The sequence below is a fragment of the Eublepharis macularius genome, chromosome 6, assembly GCF_028583425.1.
Source record: "Eublepharis macularius isolate TG4126 chromosome 6, MPM_Emac_v1.0, whole genome shotgun sequence".
NCBI lineage: Eukaryota > Metazoa > Chordata > Lepidosauria > Squamata > Eublepharidae > Eublepharis > Eublepharis macularius.
In genome coordinates, this window is record NC_072795.1 from 61,553,260 (window position 1) to 61,577,002 (window position 23,743).

The window sequence follows — 23,743 nt, forward strand, 5'->3', positions numbered from 1 at the left end:
CAAGATAATTTAACAGGCCATCTAGAGGACATAGTGAGGTCACTGTTGGTATTATAGTGGTCACTCTCAATTTATGTTGTCACCACCTTTCCACAAGTAATTTGGACGAAAGAAGGGCTTGAGAATTAGATAGCTTGGCCAACCAAGTGAGTGTTATAATTAAAATAGATTCAAGAAAAGATACCAAAGTATATGGATATATTACTATCATTAAAGTGGAAAACTAGATTGTGATTGACCACTGTGGGGTGAATAACATTCCCTGATTCACACCTAGGTTTCCAGGCAGCTGGAACTCCAAACAATATTCTTTGTCCAAGGAGCTGCATGTCAAAGGAGCATGCAAATTTATATTGGGTCATTATATAACATCCCTTTTCAGGAGTCAGACTGCTGTCTAGATCTACTAGAAAAGGACTGAAAGGATGCAGGTTTAACAATTGCTTCCTGTCAAGGGAGGGGACTTCTTTGCAAGGCCAGACTGTTTCTTGCTGCTGAAGTAACAGACATTTGCAATCCAAAAGAGAAGGAAAATGTTTTTGATGACAAAGAATATCTAACAGCAACTCTGCCAGCCACTGTTCTCAAAGCCTTCATTAGTCGTGTTAGAGATGAAATCGTTGGTGGGGATCATTCCCTTGAAGATGGACTAATTGGTGCCATAAAACAACACAGTTACTCCAATGGAGGGAGGGCTTACACAAATACTCCCAACAAAGCAAGAAGTTTTGGACAGAAAACAGCTGAGATTCCTCTTCATCAGATCCAATGCTTCTCTGTCCTTATGGATACTGAAAGTAGTATAAAGCACTCCCTTGGCTCTGACTCCAATACTGACTTCTGTTATTGAGATAGCCAAATGGTATGGTTACACATTCCATTTCCCCCGATCTCTTGGGGATTCAGCTCTTCATGGTCAAAGGATGATGGGAGATAACTAGGGTGAATCGGAAAGGAAACAGGAAAACTGTCTTGATCAGAAAGCAAAGCACCTGGGCAGCATTTACAGCTTGTTGCACTGACTTTCCATCCATTATTGTGATTACCTGGCTGCTACAACAAATCAAGAGAAAAGAACTACCAGGCCTATGTCTACAAACTATCCAAGAAGGTTGTAGTTTCCATACCTGTGGGAACAGTCTTACCCATCCACCCACCCCTTCTCAAATTTTCATCCTTCATGCCCAAAGCCAGCCTGGTTTTTGTTAATTATTTTGTTCATCTTTTATAGTTTGCTGAGGGTGCTGAGGATCTAGTTAGATATCCCTAGCTCCCTTCACAGGACTACAGTCCCAAAGGTTCTCAGGCACGACAGGAGGATTGTTAAATCAGTTTAAGTCTGCAGACGGCTGACTGGCGGTATGATGAAGAAGTAAGAAAGGCAGCACTGTACATAGAACACCTATTTATAAGGTTGTGTTATGTCATAACTGAATTGTATTGCTTTTGTAGTTGCAAATAAAACAGAAAAGGTCCCCAAAGCCATGCAGGAGGAGAAATGGAAAAGGAAATCCTAGGTTAGACACATACTACATGCTAATGACACCGAAAGATGTGCCCTTCTGCTATGGTGCTGGGATTGTCAGGGTCAGATTTTCATCCCCCAAAGAACAGGCAGTCACCTGGGGCTGCAAAATAATGAGCAGCTGCTTTCTGATAAGAGACAATGCTGGTTATATGGAGTAGAAAGACCTACGGCTGTTGACCTAAGGCAGCAATCCTCCCCTGTCCCAGGAGTCCATCCTGGAACCCATAATGTGACAAAAGTATAATAGAAACAGATCATTTGTCAGCAATGTGGCATTAGGGGTGCATACCTGTCAGTTTTTCCAGATGTCTGTTCCTCTGCGCCTCCTGTGGCAAGCTAATTATCCCAGGATAGGTGGTTTTATTTTTGCATTCGTTTGGATTTCCTATTTAATAACTTGAACTGCAGTTGATCATTGGCAAAACATGTCTTGCTTATCCTAAAGTCTACCTGCATGTTCATTCAGAACACATCTGAACCATCCTGGACTGCTAATACAGCAACATCTGTTTTAGCAACAAGAATAATATGCAGTTTGCCACTTTTAAAAAACACATCAAAGTTTGTGCTGTGAGGCCCAAAGAGGGCCCAAGTTGGAATGCAGTGCAGGCTGGGGCTGGGGAAGAGGTCAGGTGCTCATTCAGTAGTTTGCTCAGAAAATGTGATAGTTCCTTAATCTACAATCCATGCAAAACGTTTGTGGAGTGTATGCTAAAAGAACATTCATTTTGGAGGAAGAAAAGATTGTGTGGAAATTCCCTTAACTTGGAGAAGAGTTGCCACCTTCCATAGAGTTTAACTTTGAGCACCTACTTGACTGCAGAAAGTCCCAGGTCAGGCTGCTGGGAAAGACTTTCTTTCTGCCTGAGAAACTGCAAAGCCATTGCCAGTCAGAATAAGACAATGCTGCGCTAGATAGACCTATGGTTTGACTTGGCATCGGGCAACTTCAATAACATATACAACATAATTTTTAATGCAGTGCTCTTAGTATACATGGTGTTTTACAAAGTACAAGAGAACAGGTTTCTGCCTCCAGGAGATTACAATGCAAGGTAAGATTTGACAAAAAGAAGGTAATGCAGGGTAGGAACAGAGGAAGAGTCAGGGGCAGTGCCTATTCCCATTACATGTTTAGACTTTAGTAGGAAAGGGGAATAAAGGGTTGAGTCAAAGACTTTGGGGGAGCAGGGATCTGAGAGGTGTAAGGCATTTCTAGGCATGCAAAATGATAGGGGAGAAATGGTGGATTTTTTTGAGGAAACAAGATGACTTTGGATGTCTGGAGGGTAGTAGAAACCAGTGAGGTACCCAGGAAAAATGGTGTCTTAGGACATGAGGGATAAGGAACAGCATGGCTTTGGAGAGCTTTGAAAGTAAGGACAAGAATTGAGAAAGTTTAGAAAACAAGAGGATTCAATGAAATATTATAAGAGAGGATAAGAAGAAGGGAAAATATGTTGGGGGGGGGTGATAGGGGGATCAGGGAGTTTCCATGTTGTTCAAAAAAGCGTGGATAGTTTCCATATTGTCATTCAGGGTGGGTAGCTTCCATGTTGTCGTTCATGCCACTCTGAATGAGATCCATATGCACAAATAACATATTAGTGGAATAACACTGGTATATTAGTAGGGATGCCAGTCCCCTGCTGGGGGCAGGAGATCCCCCACTCCCACCCTCCACTTCCTGTCCTGCTTACCTGGCTGGTGAGGGGGAATGCCTCCCGGAGCACACCCCTGGGCAGCACAGTGCACCCAAATTGGGCCACCGTGGGGCACAGGAATGCTCCCGTGCTTTGCAGTGGCCCGATTCAGGCCGAATTCAGCCTGAATTGGGCTGCTGCATAGCGCAGGAGCATTGCCATGCTCCGCAATGGCCTCATTTGGCCCCCTGGGGAGTGTGGGAGCGCTCCCAGCGTGGCCCATGACCCGCAGCCCTAGGCAGAGTTATGCTCTTGAAAGACCACTGAAGATGATGGAATCTGTTCAGGTAGCATTGCACATTATGCTTAGATTAATGGGAATTAAGTTAACTGCAACTAAGTCACAACCTATTGATTTCAACAGGACATAGCCTGACTTTCCTTGTCTGGATTTAGACCACAGACTGCTCATAAATATCATAATTTACTTCTGATTCTGCTTGGGGGATTTATTTTATGTGTAAACTAATTTGTTCTTTTACAGAAGCATACTATTTTCCTTTCCCAATACGTGACTAGATATACTATCTACTTCTGCAGACCTTTATTTGAAACACAACTTGTCCCATAGGCAAATAAGTTGGACTACTGGTGCAACAGTGTCTTAGGCTGCATGGCTCTAAATTGTAGACTATGATCTGCAGAGCATGTATATTTCCCTGTTTCTTTCTCTCATCTCCTGGTGCTTGAGCTTGGTCCCAGCCAGGAGCTTTTAATGAGGCAGCAAGCTGGAGCCCTTCTCCCTGCAGGTATCTTGCTGCAGCCATTAATTTACCCTTGTTCCTGTGCAAGAAGCTGTTGCTAGCCATTAGCAGAAGCCAGATGGTGCTTTCATACTAATGAGGTTTTGCATTCTAGAAGAATAGAGAATAACTTTTGATTCTACAGGTATTTTTTTTATTTCCCCGTCCCTAGTCAAAGCACCAATGGCAATACTTAAGTTCTAATATCTAATATTGCCTTACATTATTACTGCTGCTGTATGAATATAATAATGTATATTAGTATTTCTAAAGAAAACAGTTAGCATATTTGACAGTGAATAGAAGTAGACCCAAACTAGCACTTTCTGCCTACTTCTGTTTACCGATTATGTATCTACTGCACTTCAAGGAAAAGTTCATCTTCTCCCTGTCCCTAGCAATTTCAGTAACATGCAGCATTGCAAAAGGATTTCTCATACTTTTTAACCTGTCAGTTCAGTGGAGAACTATACCTTGGAGAGATCAAACAGAACACAACCAGACACGAAACTGTTTTTAGGATTTATTTAATCAGCTAACATTCAGTTTTGATCTAGACAAAAACAGTTACTTATTGTTCCTTTACTTTGTTTACCCATTTTTGTAGTTGTTGTTGAAAAAAGAAAAGCTCCCTTGTCATTAAACATTTTTTAAAAAGAAGCTATAAATAAATACATAAAGCTTTAAATGTTACTTGGTGTAATTTAGACATTGCTTTTAGTTCCTGCAGCAGACACGCAGACCTTCAGATTAAGTCCATTGGAAAACAACTGTTGGGATACTCCCAGCTACTTTCAATAGTATGAGCCTGTTGAGCTCAAGTGGGAAAGAGAGTGGGTATTTAGAGATTAGGAGTAAAACTCACTTACTCGGCAAATAATCACACAAGGAAAGGAAGGGATCTCAACATCTGAATTGCCCATGGATTTCCTGATATTTCTTGTACAGAAGTGGGAAAGCAAGAAGTACATGAACAAAGCAAGCCATGGTGACATGATATCTCATTGAATTCCAAGAGTATAGGTGGAAAATCTTGGAGACCTCTAAAATGTTTGAGGTGACTGACAAATGTGGGAACGTCACAGTGAGCATTTTTGAAAAGCACTTTTAAAATCAGTTTGAAAGAGGCAATAAAAATAAGTTAAAAACATTCCAATATGTACAAAACAAATCATCCTCTGAAAATAAGTTTAACATAATCACTTTTCATAGCTCAGCTCTCAAGTTCAGCATGTGGAAGGGACACCTGAGAAAGGGAAAGGTAAGGGTGGATCAGAGTGGAGGTAGGGGATGTTCACTTGCATATTATGCCCCTCAGATTTTTTTGAAACCAAAAATATTGACAGAGGGTGGAGCAAAATTTTAATAGCCATTAAACAAATACCAGTTCCTTCCTATAGATCAGGTAACTCGATGCATGAGTTTGTGCAGACAAGTCCCAAAAGGCAGTGTTTTTGTTGGCTAACTGCTGTGTGCTTTTTAAATTGGCCCAGTTCAGACTTTGCTCTGGCCACTGAAACCTTTGAATTCAATCTTACTAGTAGTATCATTTAATAAAAAGGGATTCAATGTACAACCTGCCAAAGAGCTCCAATTTGAAGCATCTCCTGGTGCTAAACAATAGGAATGACCTGAATGAAGATTGCTTGTAGTGCTGCTGTTTGTTATCCAGATAGCTATGGAGGGCTGAATGGCTCAAACAGATACAAGGCTTTATAGGGCCTGGTTAGAACAACCCTGAAACTGTGGCTCATCTAATAGGTGAGAAGACGACTGATGCTCCTATTACAATTAAGGCTCTTCTGCATCACATATATTCAGTTTGATTCTTTAGCACTAAGCTGAATGTTCAGAAGTCCTTGAAAAGGTCTGATGTAACATGAACCAACCTCAGATCGACATTGCCTTGTGCAATGTGTGTTTGTCATTCAAGCAAGTGAGGGATCAGTGTGGGCTAAAGAAGATCCATGTCCATGTGTAATGCAGCAATTGGGTGTGGCAAATGCACCTCCAAAGAGAAAGCCCTTTAATGTCCTTGTCTGTCATATCACCAGTGAGCAACCAACCTACAAACTGAATGTGCACACATTTCCAGTTGACTACAGAAAAGCCCCTGTGTAAAATGAGGCTTGAATAGTATTGTGGGCATTTTTGCTGCTTTCTGAGGCCAGATTACGCAGTGTCAAAGAGTATCACAGTGTGTTGGAAGTAAAAGTTTGACTCAAGGCAGACGCTGCTCCTATGAAGTGGCTCTGATGTGACTGGCTGAGCTAAAGATATCCAAGACACTGTCCAGTAACGACGACTGCTTCTTGAAGATGCCAGGTGCTTGGGTGGCGAGAATCTAGTACTTAGTTAATTGCAAGGAGGGAGCAAGAGCCTTTAACTACCTGGTTACATAATGAGCTGACGTTGCATGCCCACTTGCTTTCCTAGTTGTGTAGGCGGACTGTTCCAAAAAGAGGGCCGAGTGAGAACTGGCCAGCAGGTTTGGTGATGGATGTTGTGACCTGGATGCAGAACACTTAAGGTTTCTGTCCAAGCCTTTGCCATCATTGTTATCATAGAAGGAGAGACATTTGAAGAACTGGACTAAATCTGCTTAGCTAAACGCCTTCATCCTCATAACCCTGTTCTGTTAACCATCTTCAGTAGAGGAGATACTGTAAAAAAAACTCATTGGCACAAATATGAGCGGGTGTTACAGGACACTGGCAAAGTATTTCAAGATTGTAATTTTGTTGCTGTTCCCTACTGATTATTCTGTACAATCCACACAGGGAGTCTGCCAGTCCTCATGCTGATTGCAGCTACTTGGCAGTACCAGTGCAGGTGGCACAGCAACTGTAGAACAAAAATAGCAAAGACCTTGCATGAAAGTTGATACTTTTGCAAATATTCTTTCCCCGACCCTTTCATTTTCAGCATTAGCAGTGCTAGTGAAAGCTGCTATCATCTTCATTAAGCATATCTACTTACCCCAAAGTGTTACTAATTATAGCTTTTTTGGAACAGTCCTACAAACACAGTAGACTGATAACATAACCATTAAAGTTATAATGAAAAATGCTTTGCTAGGCTGAGGTCTAATCTGTCTTTCTCCTTGGTTTCCTCAGAGTCCTTTCATTGGCCTCAGCAAATCTTACCTACAGAAGGCATCCATCAAAATAATTTCTTAGCTTCCTTCGCTGAGGCAACGCTGCCTGGCAGGTAGCGCTACAAAATCCTCCTTTGTTTAAAAGGATAAGGCTAAAATCCTACAGGTAGCATTGCCATGTGCCCTTTGGCACTCCAGCAGCTGGCAAGAGAAAGAAAAAAAATGCTGTTAGCAATGGTGTGACATTATGCTTTTCTAGGAATCAGCAGATAATTTCTAGAGAGGACTGGCATCATTTCCAAGGGAACCCTGGAAAAGATGGTTTTACCATAGAGTTTCTGGCCGTTCTAGGAGAAGTGTGATGTTTCTGCTGAGTTTTTCCGGAAATGATGTCCACCCAAGGTCTCCTGCTGGTTACCTGGCCACTCTGCCTATAGGACTATAGGTTCTGGGAGGAAGGGTAAGAATGGTGTGTGTGGCTGGAAGCGTTTCTGAAGTTTTTACTGCAATTACTTGCATGGCTGACTTGAAACAGTCGCAGCAGAAATACCGACGACACCTCCAACACCATGCAGCTTGTGGTTGCATACTATGTAGGCAGCTGTGAACAGCAGAAAAGTTCAACAATTGACATGGAATATGAAAGGTAGACCATCGTCCATGCAAAAACATAGCCTACCCAGGTGTAAGCAGTATTTCAGTTTTTCAACTCTGCATGTACTTTATTTTTCATAGCACCAATCTACTCCCAAAACATCTGGTGCCACACCAAACAGCAGTCCATCCATATAAATTACAATGAACTATATTAATACTATGTTAACTTCCCTAAAATGCTTATAAAGTCAGGAAATTTGGCATCAGAGTAAAAATTTAAACTGTTCCTTTTCTGCCCTTGTATTAACTTAGGCAAGGGCTCAGCCAGGTTTTTTTTGTTTCCTGTTGTAGTTCCTTTGCTTTTAGTTGTCTTCTAGATTTAAGTACAACCTAGATGCAATTCAAACAATTTTGAAATGTCAACTAGTACAACTCATTTTGTAATGGGTAAAGATTAATGTTCTTCATTTATATGAAGTAAAAATAAGGAAGGAGATCTGAGATCTGAAATGGAGGTATACCCTCTTCATCCCCCCCTCAGCTATAGGTAATGAATTCTGAGCACAAAAGATCGCACACCCACTCACTTTCCTTTGGCAGATTTAAGTGAAGTTGATAAGCATATTCAGTAGTTTTATTTCTTTAGCTTGTTGTTATATTATTATTATACAAAGAAAATGTTGGAGAAAGCCTACTACTAATGTTCCAGAATGTTCCCATAGGCAGGCCTATTAAGATATATTCAGGTTTTTGTGGAAGTTAAATTTAGATACAAAGAACAATACTGTAAGTTTTGTCTTTGATCATGCAGCTAAATATGCAGAAGCAAATTTTGGCCCTTGGAACCTGGTATGAATTGTACAAAGGAGAACACAGCAGGCTTTCCACTCTGTGCACTATGAATATGGACGAGCTGCATTTTTCTATTATAGATCTATAACTTTGAATGCACAGTGGAAAGCCATTGGGTAAAGCTACATGTACTGCATAAAAAACAGTTGCCTCCTATAGCTGACATACATTTTGCGGGTAAAGAATTTGATAAAAACATCTTTTTAAGAAAGGTTTCCTTTAGTTATAGAAATGCACAGGTGTCCTAGACATTAGCAAACTGCCATTATTTCCAATTTTAGAATTTTAAACATGCAGCCCCCCGCCCCACTTCCCTGATAATAATAAAACAATAATTCTAGGATGAGATGGTTTTCCTTGCCTAAACCTCAAGTGAATATATATGGCCAGCTGTGTACACTCAGAACAGGAAGGCCTTCTTCATAGAAGCACTAACAGGCCAACACAAGTTATAGCACTAGCACTGATTGACAGGTTGATCTGGTCAAGTACTTAAGAACCTTTGTAACTTTCAATGTGGGGGTAGTTAGGGTCCCTTGGGTATTCGAGTTCATCACATAAGCACTCCATTAAATGGTGTTTTTTTTAAGAACTTCATTTATTTACTGAGTTTTTCTTTCTATATGATCCAAATCCTTTTCATCGACTGTCTGGTGGAGAATGACTAAAAGGACAAAGCTACATAGATGGAAGTTAGATAAACTTGGGCATCACCTTCTGTACTGTCATTACTCTGACTGATTTGCAGTGAAGCCCTTATTTGAAAATAAAGTTGGTGGGTCCACTTGTTGCAAATTTTTGCAACACACTCAATCAGACTTGATCGCTAATACAGACAATTCACCTTCTAGGGATAGGAAGAAACAGTCAAGGAAGGTAATGAACACAATTTGTTTTTGCATTGTTCAGACCAATTCACAAGATGTGCATAGAAAAGAAATAAAACCAACACTTGAAATGGGGAGATCAAACTTATCATTGGAAACGCTCTGAAAAAAAATGTATGGTGTTCAAGAAAGGAATACTGTGTGGCTATAAAAAGGCTGATAGAATCAAAACCTGAAGCTCAATTAAGATTTCCAGTCTTCTAATGCAGCTGTTTTGTTCACAATGAAAAGTCAAGGCAAACTGTCTATCGTGTAAAAAAGTGATATGCAATGTTGTCTTATAAGGTCAGTAATGCAACAATTATCACACCTATAGACAGCAATGGAAGTAATCTAGCAAAACTTAGTTGCATCCAAATCATGTTGAAATAAATGGAGCTAAAGTGCCCAGTTGAATACGTGTGTCCAGCCATGTATGGGGTTTAAATGTGCCTATCTTTATTGCAGCCACTGATGTTCATGACAAAATATGTCATATCAGATAAGGAGAGTACTCTGAATTTTTAATATTTGTGTCTAATTAAAGAAATACCCGCATTGGAGCAAAGGATATTTTTAGGCATCAGCAAGCTCTAGCATGAAAACAATCGACCAGGTGACGGTACTACATTTGCATGAAATATTATACCCCAAGTGGACTATCTCCTCTTAAATGAAAAAGACTGATGCACACACAATTCATCTTTATAAAAGAGTCACATGAATATGTAATAAAATCACCCATGTCTTGTATAGGATTTACTAAGCTTTAGGATACCTGTTTGTAAAGCAAAGGTTGAGGATATTTGTTCACAAATTCAGTTATTCTGTTAATGCAGTGTGTATGAGTGAGTGTGGAGTCTATGCATGCAAGACACCAGTACAACATATCCAAACCTCTGTGCTTGACATGTGATCAAGGTCTACTTGTTGAAGGCTTCTCATCCTCTGCTTTTCTTCTTTTCCTTCCTGTTTCTTTGTGTTGATTATATGCTCTTCTTTTTGGCCATTGTTTCCATCTGAGGCCAAGGAGCTGTATCTGGGACAAAGTCACTGTCTGGCAGTTTCACCACCATTATCATGACTTTAACAACTGAAAACCTCACATGAACAAGGAAAAAACATTGAGACTTTGGAAGATCAAATTGAAGAAGAGTGGTTATGATTACAAAGGCTATGGTAACCCATAACCTCTGGATTTGACTCTATGAGGAAATGAAACATTACACTGTATTTGGCCTCAGCACCGGGGGCCTATGCTTGTGCATTTGAGCCTTCTAGTATTGACTCTTTAATTTTTTTTTGTTTTATTTTATTTTATTAAGAACCCCATTGGTCTTATAAGAAAAAGTAAAAAGACCCTTTGTTTAAAGAAGCATTCTACCTTCTGTTTTACAGACTGTTTTTAAATAAGAGTGTTTTTAATTCCATGTTCTTTTTTTATGGAAACCTTAATATCCTGTTCTCAGTAAAAAAAAATTGTTTTCAAGGTTACCACTTCTCTATAATATGGCTCATGTAGTCCTCTGTAGGCAAACGTCCTTGCTCTTCCGTCTCTTCCTTGGGAAGTGCCTCATTGGACCGGTGAAGAAGCCTCTCTTCCCGATTCTTTATCCTCTGCTCCATCCTCTCCAGCTGCCTCTTGTACTGATATCGCTGTTGGAAGAGGTCCTTTGCATAGTCGTACAGCTGCATGTCCAAATCATTAAGCTCCTCAATTCTTCGTATGGTATTGTTGTCTACCTCCACTCCACCTGCCCTTGTGCTGTTGTACTGCATGAATGGCCTGATGAATTTCAGATTGAAAGTTCTCTCAAATAAGTACTGTGTTTTTCTCTGGAACTCTGTCAAGCCAAAAAAGGCCATGTCCTTAAGATTCTTCTTGGCACTCTCCAGCAGTATCTGTGCTCGCTTGTTTTCTGGTATGAATGACATATTATAGCAGCCCACCAAACTCAGATCAGCCAGCATCCTCACTTGGCGGTTGTTGGCTAAGTTATATGGGCAATCCATGAACTCCTGAAGGGTACAACCTGACCAGTCTGTGCCTTCATAGCACGATGGCAGCTCTTCAGGGGTTGGTGTCCGGCCATCACACATGTGCAAGGATGTTTTCCAGGTAGCTCCTCGCTGCACATGTCTCCATTCACTGAGGTAACGGGATACAGGATCTCTCAGCAGAGTAATGTAATAAAATTTCCTGCAAAAAAGAAAAAAGTATATAAATAGTCTACACATCATAAAAGAATTATTTTGCTACTAGGGCATCATGAACATGTAATATGATACAGAACAATCAATATCTAAATATTGTCAATACTTGCCTTCTTTTTCTCATAAGACTCTTTTGTGATAAATGTTTTATATGGCAAAAGGCTACAGAAAGCAGCTCCCCTCCATTTCAGCCATGCTCTGCAATATCATCTTCTAGCAATAGACTGCAAGGTCAGAATAAATCACTGGAATTCAAATGACCCATCGATATTTTAATTCTCTTTTTGCTTATGGATGGTCTTTCATAGTACTATATGCCTTAGAATTCAGTTAGGCAATACAAATCCCATGTTTCTATTCATCCCCTGGAGTTCCATTATTCTGAACTTGTAAATGAACTTAAAATTCCACAATCTCTCATTGTAATCTGCCCTTGAAGCATCTTCATTTGAGGACAGCCACTTTTAGGTCATTAATGGAATGTCCTGGAAGATTAAAATGTTCTCCCACTGTTTTTTGAGTGTTGTGATTTTTTAATGTCAGATTTATATCCATTTGTTCTTTTCCGTAGGGACTGACCTGTTTGTCCAATGCAGAGTGGAAGGGCATTGCTGAAACTTGATAGCGTATGTAACATTGGAAGATGAACAAGTGAATGAACCTGAGATGGTATAACTGGTGTTCTTAAGTCCAGTGATTGTATTTTAAAGTGAATATGGGGAAAACTGAGTAGTTGTTAAACTCTCCGGGAAGTTTGTGGTGCAGCTGTTGCAGAAGGCCCTGTCCCAAGTAGCTACCCACCTCCATTCCATCTGGTGTGGATACCTGTGGCAAGCATCTAAGAAGATCTTGAGAGATGTACAGGACTATATGGCAAGAAGGAGAGAATCATGGAAAGCAACAGCAAACCAAAAAATGTGCTGTGATCAACTTACTAGGGCAGAAAAATTAAACCATTTGTTATCACCATGAAGAGTTTATACAGGACTATATGGCAGTAGGTAGCTCTTCATGTACTCTGGACCCAAATCATTTTTGGCTATAAAGGTAAAAAACAGCACCTTGAATTGTTCTCAAAAAGCTGAACCAAGCAGTATGCCCCCCAAGCTGCAATCCTGATTTTCAGAGGGAGTACTATACCATTTGGAACAGGCAATATACCACTATCCAGCTTTAACAAACATATGGAATGGCCAGGCAATCTCTTGTTCTATCTCTTCCTGACAGAAATTACTATTTTGGAAGTATACATACAACTAGTGAAATAACCAATTCCTGTTGCTTTACTGCAGTCATAAAAACATTTGTTTTTAAATGCATTATATTTTCGGTGTTAGCCCTATGCATTCTACTTCCTAGAAGCTAATGTCTATTTTTTAAATAAATGGGGATTCCCCCCCCCCCACAACCCAGATGGGAAAGCTCTGTCACACATTACAGGAACTGTGCATGTAAAACCATATCTATACTTTAATAAATGACCCTATATATGGGGACCAGATATGTTCTAGACAGGCACTGTAGGCCAAAATGATCAGAAAGATCAAGAATTACCCACTCTGGTTGTTGTGGGTTTTCCGGGCTGTATTGCCGTGGTCTTGGCATTGTAGTTCCTGACGTTTCACCAGCAGCTGTGCCTGGCATCTTCAGAGGTGTAGCACCAAAAGACAGAGATCTCTCAGTGTCACAGTGTGGAAAAGATGTTGGCAGGTCATTTATATCTACTCAGAAGGGGTGGGGTTGAGCTGAGTCATCCTGTAAGAGTTTCCCAGGGTGTGGAATGCTAATGGCGGGAGGCTTCACTGTATCCTGAGGAGGTTCTTTTGCATATGGATTGGTGCTTGATGTGCTAATCTTCTCTGCAGGGCTATTGTCGAGTATAGAGTGTTTTGTTAGCCTGGTGTTTTTCAGAACTGGAAACCATGCTCTGTTCATTCTTAAGGTTTCTTCTTTCCTGTTGAAGTTTTGCTTATGCTTGTGAATTTCAATGGCTTCCCTGTGCAGTCTGACAAAGTAGTTGGAAGTGTTGTCCAGTATTTTGGTGTCCTGGAATGATACTGTGCCCTGTTTGAGTTAGGCTATGTTCAGCCACTGCTGATTTTTCAGGTTGTCCAAGTCTGCAGTGTCTTTCATGTTCTTTTATTCTTGTCTGGATGCTACGCTTTGTGGTCCCGATGTGGGCACAGTTATACAAAGACCACGGCAATACAGCCCGGAAAACCCACAACAACCATCGTTCTCTGGCCGTGAAAGCCTTCGACAATACATTACCCACTCTCTTTGTCTTTTTCAATAGGGCAGAAGCAGAATTATTTCCCCTAAGACAGTGGTTTGCTAAGGCTGAAAATAATGCTTGAAATCTTAAAGAGAAAAAGCCAAATGCATACTTAAGTAGTTTGAGCAAAGATTGTTCCTTCCGGAAAGGACTATGGGCAAGTTCACATAAACATGTTTATCATACAGTGTTTTTGTGGTCTAAGTAGAAAATACAGAATTTTTTTAAAAAATTGCTTCAGTTCATTTAAAATGAGATGTTTGTCATACAATGAACGAGGATAAAATGGTGAAAATGAGAACAATGTAAGCTGCTTTGGGTTTGCACTGGAGAAAAAGACAGTATAAAAAAGTAAAAATGCAGTATCACGTAAGGATCCGCATATGGGAACATTGCATCGAACAGAGCTTTCGTTTCTCTTCAGATAATCTCAGACACAACTCCTTTCAACAGAGGCAGTTATACATTCAGCTGCAATTATGAGATTCCCATGTATATACGTAAGTGTGCAGCAAAGCCCTAAATGTTCAGGTTAAAACCCATCTCTGCATTCCTTAGGGCAAGCATGTAGTATTTTTCTAAAAGTTCCTATTTGGGTTTTTTTTGGCACAAGCCAGCCATTTAATTCAAAAGTGTATCAAAGGCAATGACTGAAAGATCAAACTGGAAGTGACACTCACACCCTCACAGTTCCTAATAATTTACCAGGAGCCTCAATGCAATCCCCAGTTAAGTTACTGAGACAGATTTAATTTAATAACACTAGAGTAGGGCCAAAATCTGTTCTACTCTGGTTTTGCAAGCAGAGCAAGTAAATATGTCTGTTATCCAGTCTCTCACCAAGTCAAAGATATCACACTGTCTAATAAAGGAACATTTATAGAGAATGGTAGAAGGGGGAATCAAGCTCCCATGCATTTCTTTTTTATTCATTTTAAAAACAGTCCATAATCATGATTCATCTTCCTTGACCAGGATGCAGGTTTGATTTAAATCATCAGGGCTCTGAAACCCCTAACAGACAGGGATAAAATATGACAGCGGAAGGATATGTGGAAGTGATGCCAGATGTTCCAGAGATTGGTGCAGATGCTAAACCTTTTAACCTATTCATTTTAGATGGTTAACTGAGAGATTCCCGCCCCCCTGTATTTTTAGTTAGACCAACCACAAAAATTCCAAATCTTATTTTGGACTTTTTTTCTCCATAAGGTAATCTTTTATTAAAGAATCTATTAAAGAATCTAGACTAAGTGCTGGGGAAATATAAATTGCTAAATAGAAAACACACGTATCACACACACACACAAATATATAAATTTATATATATATTCATTAATGTATAGGAGTTACTCATTTTAAGTTTTTAAAATTGTTATGGTGTGAAATGAGTTATCTTTAACGAAGGCCCAGTTAGTTTTCTGGAGGCTAAAAAGTATATAATGAACTGCTGCAGAGGGCAGAGCAGCTGTCCCCAGGGCTTCGAGCAAACAGCCCATGAACATTTTCTCCACAGCCACCAAAGCCAGAAACTGGCTGAAAAATCTGATGTCCTTTGGAATCCACATCATGTGCCTAATAACCAGATTCTGCAAAAATATTAGTGAACATATAACAACAACAAACAAACAGCCCTGATGATGACATACCCTATTTTATTTATCACTAAATGGTAAGCTTCTTTTGTGCTAGAAAAAAGAAGCCATAGAGAAGAAAAGGGGTACTTCTGAGCTGAAACAGATCTATTAAACCATAAGCCTTGTTGGAAAGCTGTTATGTTGGGTCTCTCTTGACTTTGGTTCACACATCAGGTGTACTTGTATGTGTTCACACAAGCACAATGTTTCTGTCTTTGGGCACTGCACAAGAACAAAATGCTGCAGATATATGAGGCTGCAAAGCTTACAAAAGAATCACATTTAAGGTACATTTGGTTGGGTGGGGACTCCATTTTTTCTCATATGTGTTACTTGGGCTCAGTCTTATGGTCTCCTACTTTAAAAAAGATTTAGAGGTTTTTCTAGCAAAATGTTAGGGAAACTGAGGACACAAAAAGCCTGGAAATGGAAAGACGCTGAATGCCTACGCAGCATAACAGAGGCAGACATTAGTTCACTGTGACCCTGGCCATCTGCTGAAAAATATCAAAGAGCACCTGTGCATCTGGAGCAGCAGCTCAGTGCTGTAAGAGCATCCTCTTGTTTTGATGGTACATTTTGCTACAGAAAGGGCATTGTATATGTTGGCATAGTGGGGCAAAGCATACATTCCACAAATTTCCATGAAGTGCTTCACTAACATTTAAGTGCTGGAGGTTGCATGGCACTCTCAGATTCCTAATCCCCAGTGGACAACTGAAATAAACTGGTGTGAAATAAGAGTCATTGTTTTCTTTACAGAACGCATTCAGATATTTTTAAAAGATGAAAATGGAAAAGTTGAAAACACCTAAATACAGATGCGATCTTTGTAAGATTTCCAAGAAGAGGAGAGGAAGAAAATTCTGTTGTGGGCACATGGCTGGAGCTTTTTATTGGACACAGAAAAGTTAAACAGCTGGAGGTATAAACACCACTGGAGGACACACAACTTCTGTCCCACCAAAGGGAACTTGACTCTTGAAAGCTTGTATCCTGGAAATCTTTTTGGTCTACTGGACTTGAATGTTGCTCAACTTCTGTCCACTTCACTAAGTCTGTCCTAACAACTACTTGAGTAAATCCTGTTGATTTTAATGGCGCTTCATTGAGTTCAATAAGACTTAATCCCAAGTACGAGTGGACAGGATTGCAACCACAGAGGCTAATCCTTTGATATAGATCATAGAGCTCCACCAGTCTATGAAAGGTAAATTGCTCACATAGGAAATTGTGATTTAGATTGGGACTATGCAGGAAGAGAAGGCGGCATTCAATCCTGCTTGGTTCTGCTAACTGGAACCAGGCTTCCCATGCTATCAGCAGCAGCTATAAAAGGAAAAAAGACACTTTTAAAATGGGCATGCCTTTCCCCCTTTAAAACTGATGATAATACTGCAGGCAGCCCAGGTTTGACTAGCAAAATTTGTTCTGTGTTCAGCTTTACATATGTGCAATTTACCTTTAATAGGCTGACAGAGATCTGTGATCTAGATAATGTATATTTTGGCCCTTACAATAAATGCTTAGAACTGCAGCACTGAATTCTTCAAATCTAGCTCCCAGAACCATGGAATATGGTTATTATATTCTCTCTCCTAGAGATAAAAAAAATAAAAATAGAACATATCAGTGACCTCAAGATAGTATGCACACAAGTAGTGCTATCAAACCAGGTAAATCTTTCTCCAGTAGGATGGCACCCAGTATCTAGTTTTGTTGTAACTGAATATGTGACTAACTGGTGATAGTCAAAGCATATCCATCACTTTTTTGTCCCACCCCTTCTTCAAGGAGTTCACGGAGGAATGCATGGTTCTCCCTTCCTCCATTTTATTCTTGCAACAACACAGTGAGTAGGATTAGGCTGAGACAGGGGATCTGTCCCAAGGCCACCCAATTAACAGAGAGGGAACTATAACTATACACTTATATCTCTGTAAATGGAGATTCATCAAGATTATCATATACACACATATACAGACATTACTGAGCCCAGAGATGTAATGCTATGCTCTCTCCCCATCCAGCAGCCATAATCAACTTATTTGTACATTTAGAGTTAGGGAAGTGGGAGCTGGAATAAAGAAGCAGCTTAGCTGTTGGAGAATGCCAAATATTAAAACTGCATCAGCCAGAGCCTCAGCAGTGACTGAGCTTGCAGTTCATCCTCAATGTAACTGCAGTACGTCTGGGTATACACCAAGAATTTAAAAAGGTTGTGTGTGTGTGTGTGTGGGGGGGAACTAGTCTTACCCCTTGTTTATATATCTAGTCGACAACAGGTCAACAAATGTCAACCCTGGCCCTGCTGGCCCACTAGGCAATTGCTCAAGTGTCTGATGTCCTTTCCAAGAATCTGAGCAATTAATTTTGGCAGTATGGCCATCGTATCTTGAGCCCTCTTCAATACATAGCCAACTTGCTACAAAACCCTCACAACCTCCCCCAGTAGCATTAGAACCCAAGGGTCTTTCTTGGTTGTTGAAAGCTGTTTTGCCAAAATAATAATCATCCTTCTCATTTACTTAAGTTAAAAAAGATAATGTAAAAAAAGAGTTCTGTTTGAATGACACAATTTACACTCAAGTAGCCTAGTTTGTATTTCCACTTTTGGACTTTTCTCTTGTAGAAAGGTTCCTCGATCCCTCTGCTTTTACTTATTCATGAAATGAGATTCAGATATGACTGCTGCTCAAACATTTACAGTTGATTAATTCATCAGGCTAATACGTTCTAGAAGACTTTCACAGCTAAGATGACAAGCTTAACTCTTTTTAGCATAGAACACTCTATACTATTCACCTCTTCCGGCATTTAGAAGCTAACATAATTCTTAAAGAATCTTATGAATGATTTTGAAAGTGTAGGACATTAAAGTACCTGGCCAGAAAAAGCTTAGTCCCATTCTAACAATAAGTAGAAACATAATGAAATACAAAATAGGTTATTATTGTGAAACTTTTTTTTACAAATGGGAAGTGAGTGCAATAAAAAATGACACAAAGTATAGTAGGGTATAAATGTTCTTGCTACATTAATGGGGTTTTACATCACTTCCTATCTCCTTTCTCTTCTGAGACTGTACTTTCTCTTTCTTTGTAGTTGGTTAATCATAGCTACTCATCTTTGATTTGTAATAACACAAGACATCACGTCTCTGGGACAAGCTATTACCAAATGTTGCTAACTTTAGAGATTTGTGCTTTAATTATTTTTAGTGACTACATTTTTAAAAACAGATTTGCTTGTACCACTTATCTTTGGCTTCTGATGACCTCTGGCACTGTATTCTAAGGGCCAGCAAAGGAATGTACCGAAGTCCTCTTTTCTGATTAACTGTTGCTAGATAAACACTGGGTCAGTACTTCATTCATGGCAGTATCCATTTGCCTTACCTTATGACTGCGATCATCTTGCTTGCCAGTGTTGGCTGTTATATACCCTGCACTGCTAACTTGAATTCGGTCAACTGTCACAAAGGTATTTGAGATCAATCCCCCATCTCCATTGAAATTAATTCTGGCTTAAGCCTGAAGTATCTGAAGGACTGCCTCCATTCATTTCAACAAGCTCAAGATTTGATGTCCACATACGGGACCTTTCCCCAGTAACCAGCATTAGATCAAGTTCAGGTGGCAGGAACCTGGGGGGAGGGTGTTCTTACTATGGAGCTCCCTTCCTACCTCAGGTGCCGAGAGCTTGCATATCTCCGAAGCCATTTTGGACGTGTCTGAAGACCTGTCTTTACAGAAGGGTCTGATTGATTTGGTTACACTCAGGGCTCATTTTGAGGGGGAACGTGCAGGAACACAGTTCCAGCAGTTCCCCAAAGAGGTCACATGTCAGGTGGCCCACCTGACTCTCGGCCATTTTGAGCCCGTTTCAGCCGGGATTGGGGCCGAAACGGCCCGGATTGGGCCTCTGACGGGTGGTGGATCACTCTCTCGCTCAGTAGCGGCCTGATCCTGACCATTTTGGGCCCCTTTTCAGCCATTTTAAGACCCTTTTTTGCCATTTTGGGCCCGATTTCGGCCCTGAATGGCCAGGATTGGGTCCAAAACAGCCAGGACAGGTGATGTCAGGGGGTGTGGTATATGCAAATCAGTGATGCTAATTACACATTTCCGGTGATGGCAAGGACCGTGCCATATGCTAATGAGTTATGCTAATGAGTTCCTCCAGCTCTTTTTCTACGAAATGACCCCTGGTTACACTGTAGAGCAGTAGAGTTGAATATGAGCATTTTTAAAAAAACGAATGTTTACCAAATTGTTTGTAAATCTCCTTAGGGACCATTTGGTCGAAATGTGGTCCACAAGCACAGTAAATAAAATTTTAAAATGATTACAGAAGCATTACAATCGAGAGCTGGGTGGGGATCCTTCCTACTTCCCCAGAGGAAGAATGAGTAATTCTCTTGTGTCGGCAACAGTGTGCCATGACAAGGGAAGAGGGCAGCTGCCTGAAAACAAACCCTGATGACTGCTTCTGTGTTGGCAGTGGTTGGGAGGAGACCTCAGTATAGATGTGGAACTATTGGGGGTGGGCTGCTCTCTTCCTTTTGTTACCACATACAAAAGCACCAATGCTGATCTTTCAGATGTGACAACTGAAAGCAGGCCTCAGACTCTATGAAGTGCAACTGCTCACAGAACTGGACATTCAGAGGTATTTTAAAGACAGCAGAACAATTGTTTTTGCACACCATTACACTCACAACCCCTCAAGCCACAGCCTAATGGAGTTACATGCTCTATCTTGTAAGTACTTCCACTTCAATCCATCATACCTGCCATTGGAGATGGCGCTGCAATGAGGGATTTGCAAACAGATAACCTAAAATCTGCTAGGATGAATTAATTGTCACAGTCTGCTAATGTCTCTGCTGGTTTCTGGTTTAAAATGCGGTTACCTTCAGTTTCCTTTACTTGTCCTGGCTAAATTAATTAACCATATCTATATAAAGCTCAGTTTTGTCTAAAGAATTATGAATATTATGCTGAAATAAATAGCTGGGAAAAGTCACCAGTATATGTCCTAGTTTAGCTTTGCCTGTTCCACAATCTACAATGTTAATTCCTGCCCCCCCCCCCGGTAATTGCTTAATGGGAAAAAAATCAGTAGGTCTTAACTGGTTCAGATAGGGTTGCCAGCCCCAAGTTGGGAAATTCCTGGAGATCTGGGAGGAGAAACCTGGAGAAAGTGGGGTTTGGGGAGGGAAAGGACCTTGGCATGGCATAATTCCATAGAGTCCACCCGCAAAAGTAGCCATTTTCTCCAGGTGAACTGATTTCTGTGGCCTGGAGACCAGTTGTAATTCCAGGAGATCTCCAGCCACTACCTGGAGGCTGGCAACCCTAGGTTCAGACTTAGGCAAAAATATGATGGATTTCGAGTAAATAAAGCAAGCTTATCTGCACAGGTCTTTGACTCACCATAAAAGAAGAATGTTAGGTAAACCAACCCAGACAATTTATTGTTCAGCACTGTGGAAGCAATTAAGGAAATTGCTGAGCATTTATTGATCTCTCTAAGGGTATGCCAACATTAGGCACAGTGTCATTTAATGAGATGTTCACTCAGGAGGTCACCAATGTACTAAGGAAAGGAAAATAGCATTCTCTGCTGGCTCTTGTTGCCATACAGTTGAACCTATTCAACTGATGCCCACAGAAAGTATGCAGTAGAAATGGTAATAATGTGCAAAAATATGATTTAAATTTTACTAGGCCCTTTCAAGAGCCATGATATAGCTCTTTGTCACTGTACAAGCTTTCAAAAGGAAAAAGGCCAGTGTTCGGCCAGTGGGAGCCCCTAGATTATTTTGCTCCCACTTCTGTACTATATCATTTATTTGATAAATAGGAATGGACTCTCATTATTAAAAAAGCATCTCTTTGAAAGCCACATTGCTTAAGTCTTCTTCACTCTCCAATGCTACACAATTCGATTTTCATTTTTTCTCTTCTAGCCTTACATAACAACATGTCCTTTCTGTTTGAATGTAATTTAATATGTGTATAATAATTGGTAGCAAATAGGTCTAATTTTCCTCAACCTGTTTCCTCTCATATGGTGCTTATTAGGTCTCTTCCTGTTTTTCTGCACACAAAATAAAACCACCATCCTTTTCAATGTTCCCAGTGAAAAGAACAAACACACCGTTCCCTTGTGTTTATGTGAACGCTTGTACAAAATAAAGACTGCAACGCAAATTAGCAAAAAGGCAACAAAATTCAGGGCTCTTTCTTGAGGTCTTGAATAAAAAGCAAACACCCACTTTGTTTTTCATATTTTATGTTCCCAACAGTCAAGGGCTAGTGAGTATCAAGTGAACGAATATTTTGGTAGTGGCATTTATGCTGAAAGGTGATTTTTTCCCCCAAATTGATGTATGGTTCCCTTGAGATGTTAAAAAGATGAATTGTTTATGATGTGAAATGTTGAGCAGCTTCGTGAACACACTCCTCTGCTCACAAGTCATAACTTAGTGAATGCTTTCTGTGGTCCTGTCACATGTCATATACGGATCCAGCAGATAAGACTAATCTAGTAGCTGTTTGCATAGGTCAAAAGACTAAAACCTGGCTGGAACTGTAACCTAGAGAGTGAGCAGGAGCGTAATACTGAATGGGAATGATTAATGAATGCTGCACGAAAGCTTTCCAAATCCTTCTCCTCCTCGTCAAACACAACAGGAGAGCAACTGATAACTATACTGTAAAAGAGTAAAAATAGAACATCTATGTTTTGTACTGCAAGTCTGTCTGCTAAACAAAATATATTCCACTTCTGCTCTGGAACATGTATGCCAATTAAGAATTTTATGGGGATCTGAAAGGCAGGTATATCCTAGGTAATATGATTTAAGGCATAATTTTATCTATGATGCACTCTCTCTCAGGACTCCAAATAGGATAAATGCTGTCAAACACTTATTTATATTTATTTATTTACATTATATGTAGTCCGACCTTCTCACAGGGACTCAAGGACTTATACACTGTAAGTCAATACAATCAATAGCTGGGGAATTCAATAAACAATATGGATGCAAATGAAAATTTGTGGAAATGGAAAACATGCAGAAATCCAATACAGAGCTGAAAACAATGCTGAAACTAGCACAAACAATTTAACATGACATATTAAACACCCCATGGGAACATATAACAACAGACAGTACAGAGTTAAATAGTCTACAGTTCCTGTCCCTTTACGAAATGCATCTCTTGAACCATTTCCTTACAGTACATCCCTACTATCTGTGTAAAAAGCCCTCCTAAATAATTCAGTTTTGCAGTTTGTGGAAAGCCATTCCATAAAGTGAGGGCCATGAGAGAGAATGTGTGTGTACAGGCAACTGTAGATTTTGCCCATTTACAGTGTGGAAGCTGTAAAAGCCCTGCACAAGTAAGTTGGCTAGGGGGACCCAGGTGAGCACAGCACAGAGCCCCCCCCCCCCCACAAATTGTCTCTTCCCATTCCATTACCCCTCCCCCCACTCACCAGCATGTCCCCATGAAGCAGAAGCAGCACTGGGTTGGCATCTCAAAAGAAGCACCATCCTTCCTTTCTTGTGTGTACTTTTGCATGGAGTGCCACAAAATTCCTTTCTTCTGAGCATGGGTACTATTGAAGAACAGATAGTCTTCAAGGTAACACAACTTTAGAAAGTTTTGCTGCTCTCCAAGAACAAATTTATTGTATCACAAGTTTTATTGCATTAAAGCACACTTCATTAGCAGTGGTCACCTAAATCCATTAGCGCATGGCAACTTTAAGATCGTCTACAGAATGTATAGGGAGACTGAAATTCTGCCTGTGACATGGCCAATTGGGCACTTATCCCACTACATCTCAAGAAGCTTTCCAGGCTGATGTGCTAACAATTACTGGCTTAGATGTGCCTGCACAAACCACCATACTTCAAAGGAGGCTTGTTACCATCACAGAGTCCCAATGCCCTGTCCAGATATGGCTGACCTGTTGCCCATCAAAGAGAAATACGGTGGTGGGAAGATAGGAGAGAGTGGAGGCACAGCAACACGTCAGAAACAGGCCACTTTTCTCCACATACTGGTGATGAGTAGGGTAGCCAGGTTTCCTAAGCATCCAGCGTGTGTGTGTGTCCTGGTACTTGCAGGTGTTCCTCTTCTTTGCGTGCGCACAAAACTCATGTGTGCACCCAGCTGAAGCAAGATGACATCACATCCAGAAGTGATGTC

The 23,743-nt window shown here is 40.4% G+C and overlaps 1 protein-coding gene across 1 annotated transcript in view; it reads right to left on the reverse strand.

The window, feature by feature from the left end:
* Positions 1-4,485: 4,485 nt before the first annotated feature.
* HS6ST1 (heparan sulfate 6-O-sulfotransferase 1) overlaps positions 4,486-23,743 on the reverse strand; it is a 254,817-nt gene continuing 235,559 nt past the window's right edge. Inside the window, exon 2 of the mRNA XM_054982827.1 lies at positions 4,486-11,586. Within this exon, the coding sequence (XP_054838802.1) occupies positions 10,878-11,586 (709 nt within the window). The 3' untranslated portion in view covers positions 4,486-10,877. The remainder of the gene's footprint in view (positions 11,587-23,743) is intronic.